We start from the raw sequence: 13249 nt of genomic DNA on the forward strand, positions 1-13249 counted from the left end.
CAGGTTCTGTGTAACTGAAAAGGTTTGTTGTGTATAACCATTCGTAGAAATTAAACCCAACAAACTTTGTTTAGCTTACAACAAATTTATTTCCATAAGTTTTCCGCGAAAGTTTGTACCACAACACAATCTAAATAGCTTCAAACCACTTAAAAATACTGTTACTCACTAGCATTGCACGTGGTACGGTAACGTTTTCTATACTTTGTCCAGTAGTTTTACACACCTGTTAGCTTTTTTTCTCACCAACTGCCAACTAAGTAGGAATGATATACTAGAATTGTAACACGAAACGTATCAACTTCACCTTACATTGTTCAACATTACTTTTAACTTTCGTTCATGCAGGAAACAAAAGAGGTAAATGACAATACTACAGCTTTGGTTAGTGGTATACTTGTGATGTAAATAAAGATTCCGCAATGAGTGATAAGTTGTTTATTGTATTTATATAATTCAAGTTATTTAATTTTCAAATTTCAAAAAGACACGAGGTTTACCCAGTGTCTTTTTGAAATTTTAATGTTAAATAATTTAGGTTATATAGACATTATAACAACTGTAATAGGTTATGGAATTTCTTTTCTACCATAACCAATCAACATTAGTTTATTTATTCATTTTTTAAGGTCATGAGGTCAAAATACTAGGAAACATGTTCTGTAATAGCCACTGAAACTGCTCAATATGTTGACACATGTGCTTACAAAAAATCAATAGTTACACTTCGTAACACAATGGCCTAAGCATGATATACGTCTTAGGTTATGGTAGAATTCAGAAATACTATGTGTTTATCTAACATCACAGATAAACAAGTTAATTGTCAGAATACATCCAGGAGTGTGTGTAGGTCTAGAGTGGATGTGTCTGCACTATACACAAGTCCTGACATCAGATACGATGTGTGGTATTACTTTTATTACGTATTAAAATTTGTAGATTATAACTGTTGATCCTCCTGGAATAACGTGACGTTTGATTCCCATCACTATAACCATAAGTGATAACGACTGCAAATAATGTCAATAATGGTTTCTAAATACAGTGTATAATGGGGAAAACATCTTTATTACATTCATGTTCTGTTACACATGCTGGAAATGATATTTTCATGGGATGGAATATTCATAATACTGGTAAAGTTATAATGTAAATGGATTTGAACTTTGACAATTCGTAATGCACAGAGAGGTATGAAAGTGTTCAAATAAAACAAGGTTGATTGTCAGTGTCTTGCGTATGTTTACATTTTACTTGTATATTTAGTTTTAGTTTAAAATGATTAAGTAGGTAAGCTTCTTGAATATATTTGTAAATTATATATAAAATGTATAAATATGTACATAAACATTGATACATATAAGCAGGTGTCCATTTGTATGTAAAATGTATAAAAATGTACATAAAATTTTGGTAAAACTATGACAATTGTGTTATAATTTTGGCACTGAAATGTACTAGATCTGTAGGTAAAATAATGTCTACAGTAACAGATTCCAGATCTGTAGTTAAAATAATGTCTACAGTTGCAAACAGATTCCAGATCTGTAGTTAAAATAATGTCTACAATAACAGAGTCCAGATCTGTAGGTAAAATAATATCTACAGTAGCAAACAGATTCCAGATCTGTAGTTAAAATAATGTCTACAGTAACAGATTCCAGATCTGTAGTTAAAATCATGGCTACAGTAACGAACAGATTCCAGATCTGTAGTTAAAATAATGTCTACAGTAACAGAGTCCAGATCTGTAGTTAAAATAATGTCTACAGTAGCAAACAGAGTCCAGATCTGTAGTTAAAATAATGTCTACAGTAGCAAACAGATTCCAGATCTGTAGTTAAAATAATATCTACTCTAGCGGACAAATGCAAGATCTGGAGTTGAAATAATATCGACAGTAGCTGAGACCAAATCTGTAGGTAAAATGATATCAATAGTACCAGTCTGAGTCCAGATCTGAAGGAAATATAATGTTTGTTGTAACAGATTCCAGATCTGTAGGTAAAACAACCCTGTACTACACAATTAGTCACACCCTCATAGTCCGTTGTACATACTATAACACTGTGGGTGATACTTATGTGGCCCTACATCCTGCAAAACACCCGAGGGTGAACAAATCCAGGGGTCAAAGGTTATATTCTGCCACATATTCAATTGGTTCTGCAGCTGATGATAAACCTTTGAGTGACTTGGATCACGAGCTAAATTGTGGAGTTCCTGTGGGTCAGTAACTATGTTGAAGAGTTCCCACTGGTCCCTGTAGTAGTAGTTGTGGAGAGTTTTGTACCAGTGTGTTTCCTTTCCCTGCTGTGTTCTGTTCAGCAGATCTTGGAATGTCCTTGAAACAAAAAAATCCTGATCTATCATGAATGGCATTTGAAAGTTAATATTTTGAATGAGCTTGTATTGTTTGTTTCTTACCACCCTCATAGGGTAGTACATTGTCACCTCGTGGAGGCTGTGACTGGCATATACAGTATCCCAAGATTCCTTTGGTTCCTCCTTAAGCAAAGGGAGTAAAGACTTGCCGGTCAAGGTCACAGCATTTTTGAGGATCTTGTAGTGAGGATATTTGACACCAAACCAGTCCAGTACTGTAGGGAGAATGTCCACATGGCTCAACATAGCATCACTTTTCTGAAATTTCAAAGGTATTCTTAAACACCAGTACTGCCTTCCCAATATTCTAAATCACCAGTACTGCCTTCCCAATATTCTAATCACCAGTACTGCCTTCCCAATATTCTTAAACACCAGTACTGCCTTCCCAATATTCTAAAACACCAGTACTGCCTTCCCAATATTCTAAAACACCAGTACTGCCTTCCCAATATTCTAAAACACCAGTACTGCCTTCCCAATATTCTAAATCACCAGTACTGCCTTCCCAATATTCTAAATCACCAGTACTGCCTTCCCAATATTCTAAATCACCAGTACTGCCTTCCCAATATTCTAAATCACCAGTACTGCCTTCCCAATATTCTAAATCACCAGTACTGCCTTCCCAATATTCTAAATCACCAGTACTGCCTTCCCAATATTCTAAATCACCAGTACTGCCTTCCCAATATTCTTATCACCAGTACTGCCTTCCCAATATTCTAAAACACCAGTACTGCCTTCCCAATATTCTAAAACACCAGTACTACCTTCCCAATATTCTAAAACACCAGTACTGCCTTCCCAATGTTCTAAAATACCAGTACTGCCTTCCCAAGACACATGTATGTATTACAAGTTTAGTGAATACAGCTGAAGTAGCAACAAAGTTATGCTGTCGAAAATCTTTGGCATAAAAATAAACAAAGGGCCATAACTCTGTATGGGACGAGCACAAGACCAAAATTCAGCATGTGACATTTCACCTTCTCAACCTACATAATTATAGAAAGTTCAGTGAATGTAGGCGAAAGAACAAAGAAGTAATGTTAAAGACAAACTTTGTTAAAAGACAAACTTTGGTGTAAAAAACAGAACAAAGGGCAATAACTGCATATGATGGGACAGGAGACCTGATTTTGGTATGCATAACTCTGTCTTACCACAACACATAAGTAGAGCAAGTTCAGTGAATATGGGTGTAATAGCAAGGAAAAAAATAGCTTTTTGTTTTTAAACAAACCATTTTCCTCAGGTTGAAATTATATTTATCCACCATTACAATTGGGAAAATACAGTTCAAATTTATATTTCAGGGAAAAAGCCTGCATTACGTCATAAGTACTACAAAATCACTATTCAGGAATATTTTTTGTGCCACTTGAATGTTGAAGAGGAATATTGTGAAAGCAACCAAGGATATGAACGACAGAACTTTATCTGTTATTATACTGGATTAAATTTGCCAAGACTCCCCATTTTATGTTTCCGTGTCATTACTTTCTGTTATCATATTTGTTTATAAATAAAATAATTTAAATGACAATCTCAACCTGGTAAAACTTTATGTGTTCATGAGAAATATTTAGTTCATTAATACTACCCACCTGTCCCAAGCGCTTCCTATGGTATGGTGAGGACATAATGAATGGTTCAGCCAAACCTGAGTCATACAAATTGGTGCGGCCATTGGGGAAAGGTATGCCATTGTCGGAGGAGTACATGACGAGAGTGTCATCTGCATGGCCTGCCAACTCTAGCTCCTTCAGTATAAGACCTATACCTTGAGGCACAAAAAAGATACAATGATGTTTATGCTCCAGGGAAGATACATCGTTTACTACAATGCTCTCTTCATGGCCTGCTGCCTCTACGTCGTTCAGTACAACTTTCTCTCACAAAGCACTGTAAACCACTTTATTTTTATGAGGACTTTAATTTGCAAACTAAGCCTGTAGCTTTTATCTGCAAATGCTTGAATTTTTGATTGGGATGAAGCTATCATAATATTGATATTACTTATCTATAGAACTAATATGTGTTGAATATTTAAATCAAAAGAGTTGTATTGCCATTTTGATGCAAAAATAATCTCTCATAGAAAAAAGTGATTCATAGTATGTGTGTAGGAGAGCAAGTAATTTGTTAGATTGTTGTCTACAAATCCTGCTCTTATTAATTCAGTACTAGGCCTGGACATTTCAGTATAAAGTGACTTAGCATTAAATGTTTAGAAGGTTAACAGTGTGATGAAAACAAATTTCTGAAGTCTCTTTTTGTCATATTTGAAGATGTAAAGACATACAAATCTGATGAGAATTTTCAAATAAAACTTTAAAATCAAAGAGGACCTTGATCTGAACGTCTCTCAATTCTTCTAAACCCTAACTGGGACGTCGGTTAGATAGAGATTTCCCATTGAGTAATGACTGGTTATCATGTTTATCTAACTTGAGATAGTTAATTTTCAAATTGTATGAAGACATGAGGTTTATAAAGAGTCTTTTACAATTTGAGAATTAACTTACACGTTTCTGTTGGAAAATACACTTAGATGAATTTGCAAAGAACTGTTGCACGACGTTATAATGAAAAGATTGACCAATGAAATGATGTACAGGGTGTCACCCACTAGTAGGTAACCAAAAATGTTTACAAACTACTAGCCGGTTTATTCAATGAGTCATTAGTGAGCTGTGGGTAAATTTTTTGATACTTTAGAGCACAAAGTCTATCTTGCTTAACATGCCGAATTAATGCTGTGCGTACCCCACATTGTATACATATGGTATGCATGGAGTCCTAATAAATTCTGCTCAAGGCTGTATACAAAGACATAAGAATCCTAATAGTTTACCTTGGTCCATACGGTTTATGGTGGTGTACTGGGCAGCAATGTCCAGTCTGGCAGCAGGAGTGTCCTGGACAAAATAGGGAACAACCACAGATGCAGGATCAAAAAAGACTGGATTCCAATCAGGCATGGTCCCATCAGCACCGAACTTCTCACAGAACTGTCCGTACTGGGGATGGGTGTGACCACATCGATGGGGGTCGTGGAATGCCACATACAGAAAGAAAGGACTGGAATATAGATTAGAAAATACAGCAAACTAAATGCGATGAAATTCAATAATGTAGAGGTGGAGCTGGGTTGGTGGGTGGAGGTGGGAGAGGGAACTGATTTTGTGGGTGGAGGTGGGAGAGGGATCTGATTTTGTGGATGGAGGTGGGAGAGGGAACTGATTTTGTAGGTGGAGGGGGGAGAGGGGACTGATTTTGTGGGTGGAGGTGGGGGAGGGAACTGATTTTGTGGGTGGGGGTGGGAGAGGGAACTGATTTTGTGGGTGAAGGTGGGAGTGGGAACTGATTTTGTGGGTGGAGGAGGGAGAGGGAACTGATTTTGTCGGTGGAGGTGGGAGAGGGAACTGATTTTGTAGGTGGGGGTGGGAGAGGGAACTGATTTTGTGGGTGAAGGGGGGAGGGGGAACTGATTTTGTGGGTGGAGGTGGGAGAGGGAACTGGTTTTGTGGGTGGAGGTGGGGGAGGGAACTGATTTTGTAGGTGGAGGTGGGAGAGGGAACTGATTTTGTGGGTGGAGGTTGGGAATGGGACTGACTTTGTGGGTGGAGGTTGGGAATGGGACTGACTTCGTGGGAGGGCCTGGGGGTGGAACTGGCACAGTGGGTGAAGGTGGGAGATGGAACTTGCTTAGTGGGTGGAGGTGGGAGATGGGACTGATTTTGTGGGTGGAGATGGGGGATGGGTTTGGCCTGGTGGGAGGGGCTGTGGGACAGAAGTGGCTTGGTCAGTATGGGTAGGGGATGGGGGGAGATTTTTGGGACTGGTTTGGTGGGTGCAAAGTTACGTTTGAACTAGTGGAGTTTTCTAATTGTTTTTCTAACTTCAATATTAACAAAATATTTCAATGTCCATGTATATGCTTTAATTGGGCACATAATATAAACGAAGCTCATTTCCATTCTATCGCACTATTGTGAAACTAATGCTTGTTTTGCAAAAATCATATCTAATAGAATCTTGTTTGACATCCTCTATATGGTGCAAAAGTGGTAAATAGTGTGATAACATTTAGAGTGCAAAAGTTGTAATTACAAAATGAGACACATTTTAAACTATACCAGTTACTGGTATATTAATATATCCTGCCTAACATCCTTCAACTGAAGGCATATAGATTGTTGTTGTGTGCGGTCACATGTTTTAACAATACATGTGATCTATATCAATGGACACACAAATTGTATTACACCATAAATTTTACCATTAATTTATGGTGACACCAGTTTCTTTAATTATCTCCCTTGATATATCACCAAACAGCCAAAATGTGAATTAATAAATTGATAACTTTACATTTGGTGGTCATGTGGGGAAGCTCTCACCTGGAAGAATTTTGACGCAGAAACTCACGCACATGTTGACGAATGAAGGTGATGTTTCTTCCTGTTTGCAGAATACTGTGGCCATCAAGTTCAGTTACGGAATAATCAAATGGGTATACTGACTCAGGACCCAGATTCTTCTTACCAATTATACCTGGTAAAGGGTAACAAAGTGAAGTTAAACATATAAAGCTAATAACCTTCTTAAAGTTTAAACATGCAAGTGGCCTCCATACCTCACCCCAACAACCTGTCAACCAGTATTCACACCTGTCCAGTCTCTGCTCCTTGTTTTACCTGTCCCGACCCTCTCTCCTGTTCTACCTGTTCTGACCCCTCTCTCCTGTCTAACCTGTTCCGACCCTCTCTCCTGTCTTACCTGTTCCGACCCTCTCTCCTGTCTTACCTGTCCTGACCCTCTCTCCTGTCTAACCTGTTCCGACCCTCTCTCCTGTCTTACCTGTTCCGACCCTCTCTCCTGTCTTACCTGTCCTGACCCTCTCTTCTGTCTAACCTGTACTGACCCTCTCTTCTGTCTTACCTGTCCTGGCCCTCTCTTCTGTCTTACCTGTCCTGACCCTCTCTTCTGTCTTACCTGTCCTGACCCTCTCTCCTGTCTTACCTCTCCTCACTCGCTCTTCTGTCTAACCTGCCCCAATCCTCTCTTCTGTCTAACCTGTCCTGACCCTCTCTCCTGTCTTACCTGTCCCCACCCTCTCTTCCGTCTAACCTGACCTGACTCTCTCTCCTGTCTAACCTGTCCTGACCCTCGCTTCTGTCTTACCTGTCCTGACCCTCTCTTCTGTCTAACCTGTCCTGACCCTCTCTCCTGTCTAACCTGTCCTGACCCTCTCTCCTGGCTAACCTGTCCTGACCCTCTCTCCTGTCTAACCTGTCCTGACCCTCGCTTCTGTCTTACCTGTCCTGACCCTCGCTTCTGTCTTACCTGTCCTGACCCTCTCTTCTGTCTTACCTGTCCTGACCCTCTCTTCTGTCTTACCTGTTTTGACCCTCTCTCTTGTCTTACCTGTTCGGACACCTGCCCCTTTTAATAGTGATGGCAGGCTTCTGACGTCCTCAAACGACTGAAAGTGGTGGTAGCCATTGAACAGCCCGTACATTCCATTCTGGTGCTGTGGTAATCCTGACAACACCACTGACCTGTAAACATTTTCCCATTATCAACTGTATTTTATAAAACAAGTACACTCCCCTACCCCAGTATGTTATTTATTGTTAATTAGATTTATTGTTTACCTAATATTTCTTAATAATGAAGTCATCTAGTGCTGATTCTTCCATCTATCGCCCTATTATGGAATGCTGATAAAAATCAAGAAATGTTTTTTTGGCAATATGTTAAATGCTTACAGGTATATTAGAAAGCTGTCCTACATCCTACATCACTATTTACAATATACCTAGAATATGCTTTTCTCATATGTCTATCATATCATAAAAATGTATGTTACAAATCTAGAGAATGTTGATTGAATGACTTACATTGGAAATTGATATGTGCATGTCAATACTGATTTCAGATCCAATAACAAAACAATAACAGGTTTTTCACTTGCTCAGTATGCTTCCATATTTTCCATCTACTGCTTTAATTATATATGTATACCTGCTTGGTGAACAACTGCTGACAGATGTAAAAGCGTTGTTAAAAACCAAACTCCTCTCTGCTAACTTGTTCAGGTTTGGTGTCTTACATATTTCATTGTTGTACACCTGTGTCTCAAATCCAGCATCATCCCCTAAAAAAGAAATATACAAATCTAGGGGATGATCCTGGATTTGTATAATTCTGTTTAAGAGGATGAAAATCCATCATCATCCCCTGTACAGATTTATACAAATCCAGCATCATCCCCTAAACCAGATTTATACGAATTCAGCATCATCCCCTGTACAGATTATACAAATCCAGCATCATCCCCTGTACAGATTTATACAAATCCGGCATCATCCCCTGTACAGATTTATACAAATCAATCATCATGCCCTGTACAGATTTATACAAATCCAGCATCATCCCCCGGTCAAATTTATACAAATCCAGCATCATCCCCTGTAAAGATTTATACAAATCCAGCATCATCCCCTAAACCAGATTTATACGAATTCAGGATCATCCCCTGTACAGATTATACAAATCCAGCATCATCCCCTGTACAGCTTTATACAAATCCAGCATCATCCCCTGTACAAATTTATACAAATCCAGCATCATCCCCTGTAAAGATTTATACAAATCCAGCATCATCCCCTAAACCAGATTTATACAAATCTATCATCATCCCCTGTACAGATTTATACAAATCTATCATCATCCCCTTTACAGATTTATACAAATCCAGCATCATCCCCTAAACCAGATTTATATGAATTCAGCATCATCCCCTGTACAGATTATACAAATACAGCATCATCCCCTGTACAGATTTATACAAATCTATCATCATCCCCTGTACAGATTTATACAAATCTATCATCATCCCCTAAAACAGATTTATACAAATCTATCATCATCCCCTTTACAGATTTATACAAATCCAGCATCATCCCCCGGTCAAATTTATACAAATCCAGCATCATCCCCTGTAAAGATTTATACAAATCCAGCATCATCCCCTAAACCAGATTTATACAAATCTATCATCATCCCCTGTACAGATTTATACAAATCAATCATCATTCCCTGTACAGATTTATACAAATCCAGCATCATCCTCTAAACCAGATTTATACAAATCCAGCATCATCCCCTGCACAGATTTATACAAATCCAGCATCATCCCCTGTACAGATTGATACCAATCAATCATCATCCCCTAAAACAGATTTATACAAATGCAGCATCATCCCCTGTACAGATTTATACAAATCAATCATCATTCCCTGTACAGATTTATACAAATCCAGCATCATCCCCTGTACAGCTTTATACAAATCCAGCATCATCCCCTGTACAAATTTATACAAATCCAGCATCATCCCCTGTACAGAATGATACCAATCAATCATCATCCCCTAAAACAGATTTATACAAATCCGGCATCATCCCCTGTACAGATTTATACAAATCTATCATCATCCCCTGTACAGATTTATACAAATCTATCATCATCCCCTAAACCAGATTTATACAAATCTAGCATCATCCCCTAAAACAGATTTATACAAATCCAGCATCATCCCCTGTACTGATTGATGCAAATCCAGCATCATCTCCTGTACAGATTTATACAAATCCAGCATCATACCCTAAAACAGATTTATACAAATCTATCATCATCCCCTGTACAGATTTATACAAATCCAGCATCATCCCCTGTACAGATTTATACAAATCCAGCATCATCCCCTGTACAGATTTATACAAATCCATCATCATCCCCTGTACAGATTTATACAAATCCAGCATCATCCCCTGTACAGATTTATACAAATCCAGCATCATCCCCTGTACAGATTTATACAAATCCAGCATCATCCCCTGTACAGATTTATACAAATCCAGCATCATCCCCTGTACAGATTTATACAAATCCAGCATCATCCCCTGTACAGATTTATACAAATCCAGCATCATCCCCTGTACAGATTTATACAAATCCAGCATCATCCCCTGTACAGATTTATACAAATCCAGCATCATCCCCTGTACAGATTTATACAAATCCAGCATCATCCCCTGTACAGATTTATACAAATCCAGCATCATCCCCTGTACAGATTTATACAAATCCAGCATCATCCCCTGTACAGATTTATACAAATCCAGCATCATCCCCTGTACAGATTTATACAAATCCAGCATCATCCCCTGTACAGATTTATACAAATCCAGCATCATCCCCTGTACAGATTTATACAAATCCAGCATCATCCCCTGTACAGATTTATACAAATCCAGCATCATCCCCTGTACAGATTTATACAAATCCAGCATCATCCCCTGTACAGATTTATACAAATCCAGCATCATCCCCTGTACAGATTTATACAAATCCAGCATCATCCCCTGTACAGATTTATACAAATCCAGCATCATCCCCTGTACAGATTTATACAAATCCAGCATCATCCCCTGTACAGATTTATACAAATCCAGCATCATCCCCTGTACAGATTTATACAAATCCAGCATCATCCCCTGTACAGATTTATACAAATCCAGCATCATCCCCTGTACAGATTTATACAAATCCAGCATCATCCCCTGTACAGATTTATACAAATCCAGCATCATCCCCTGTACAGATTTATACAAATCCAGCATCATCCCCTGTACAGATTTATACAAATCCAGCATCATCCCCTGTACAGATTTATACAAATCCAGCATCATCCCCTGTACAGATTTATACAAATCCAGCATCATCCCCTGTACAGATTTATACAAATCCAGCATCATCCCCTGTACAGATTTATACAAATCCAGCATCATCCCCTGTACAGATTTATACAAATCCAGCATCATCCCCTGTACAGATTTATACAAATCCAGCATCATCCCCTGTACAGATTTATACAAATCCAGCATCATCCCCTGTACAGATTTATACAAATCCAGCATCATCCCCTGTACAGATTTATACAAATCCAGCATCATCCCCTGTACAGATTTATACAAATCCAGCATCATCCCCTGTACAGATTTATACAAATCCAGCATCATCCCCTGTACAGATTTATACAAATCCAGCATCATCCCCTGTACAGATTTATACAAATCCAGCATCATCCCCTGTACAGATTTATACAAATCCAGCATCATCCCCTGTACAGATTTATACAAATCCAGCATCATCCCCTGTACAGATTTATACAAATCCAGCATCATCCCCTGTACAGATTTATACAAATCCAGCATCATCCCCTGTACAGATTTATACAAATCCAGCATCATCCCCTGTACAGATTTATACAAATCCAGCATCATCCCCTGTACAGATTTATACAAATCCAGCATCATCCCCTGTACAGATTTATACAAATCCAGCATCATCCCCTGTACAGATTTATACAAATCCAGCATCATCCCCTGTACAGATTTATACAAATCCAGCATCATCCCCTGTACAGATTTATACAAATCCAGCATCATCCCCTGTACAGATTTATACAAATCCAGCATCATCCCCTGTACAGATTTATACAAATCCAGCATCATCCCCTGTACAGATTTATACAAATCCAGCATCATCCCCTGTACAGATTTATACAAATCCAGCATCATCCCCTGTACAGATTTATACAAATCCAGCATCATCCCCTGTACAGATTTATACAAATCCAGCATCATCCCCTGTACAGATTTATACAAATCCAGCATCATCCCCTGTACAGATTTATACAAATCCAGCATCATCCCCTGTACAGATTTATACAAATCCAGCATCATCCCCTGTACAGATTTATACAAATCCAGCATCATCCCCTGTACAGATTTATACAAATCCAGCATCATCCCCTGTACAGATTTATACAAATCCAGCATCATCCCCTGTACAGATTTATACAAATCCAGCATCATCCCCTGTACAGATTTATACAAATCCAGCATCATCCCCTGTACAGATTTATACAAATCCAGCATCATCCCCTGTACAGATTTATACAAATCCAGCATCATCCCCTGTACAGATTTATACAAATCCAGCATCATCCCCTGTACAGATTTATACAAATCCAGCATCATCCCCTGTACAGATTTATACAAATCCAGCATCATCCCCTGTACAGATTTATACAAATCCAGCATCATCCCCTGTACAGATTTATACAAATCCAGCATCATCCCCTGTACAGATTTATACAAATCCAGCATCATCCCCTGTACAGATTTATACAAATCCAGCATCATCCCCTGTACAGATTTATACAAATCCAGCATCATCCCCTGTACAGATTTATACAAATCCAGCATCATCCCCTGTACAGATTTATACAAATCCAGCATCATCCCCTGTACAGATTTATACAAATCCAGCATCATCCCCTGTACAGATTTATACAAATCCAGCATCATCCCCTGTACAGATTTATACAAATCCAGCATCATCCCCTGTACAGATTTATACAAATCCAGCATCATCCCCTGTACAGATTTATACAAATCCAGCATCATCCCCTGTACAGATTTATACAAATCCAGCATCATCCCCTGTACAGATTTATACAAATCCAGCATCATCCCCTGTACAGATTTATACAAATCCAGCATCATCCCCTGTACAGATTTATACAAATCCAGCATCATCCCCTGTACAGATTTATACAAATCCAGCATCATCCCCTGTACAGATTTATACAAATCCAGCATCATCCCCTGTACAGATTTATACAAATCCAGCATCATCCCCTGTACAGATTTATACAAATCTATCATCATCCCCTGTACAGATTTATACAAATCCATCATCATCCCCTAAAACAGATTC

The 13249-nt window shown here is 38.6% G+C and overlaps 1 protein-coding gene across 2 annotated transcripts in view; it reads right to left on the bottom strand.

Annotated features, from left to right (window-relative positions):
- Positions 1-75: 75 nt before the first annotated feature.
- The window catches only part of LOC110448223 (N-sulphoglucosamine sulphohydrolase-like), an 18126-nt gene continuing 4952 nt past the window's right edge, over positions 76-13249 (bottom strand). The window contains exons 2-7 of one of the 2 annotated variants that reach the window (XM_021494359.1): positions 8425-8557; positions 7825-7958; positions 6798-6951; positions 5249-5475; positions 3999-4174; positions 76-2646 (exon numbers count right to left, since the gene is read on the bottom strand). In XM_021494359.1, the coding sequence (XP_021350034.1) occupies positions 2044-2646; positions 3999-4174; positions 5249-5475; positions 6798-6951; positions 7825-7958; positions 8425-8557 (1427 nt within the window). In that variant the 3' untranslated portion in view covers positions 76-2043. The remainder of the gene's footprint in view (positions 2647-3998; positions 4175-5248; positions 5476-6797; positions 6952-7824; positions 7959-8424; positions 8558-13249) is intronic. The other variant, XM_021494358.1, reaches the window with a different exon arrangement.

The sequence above is a fragment of the Mizuhopecten yessoensis genome, unplaced genomic scaffold (genome assembly GCF_002113885.1).
Source record: "Mizuhopecten yessoensis strain PY_sf001 unplaced genomic scaffold, ASM211388v2 scaffold3949, whole genome shotgun sequence".
In the NCBI taxonomy this organism is placed as follows: domain Eukaryota; kingdom Metazoa; phylum Mollusca; class Bivalvia; order Pectinida; family Pectinidae; genus Mizuhopecten; species Mizuhopecten yessoensis.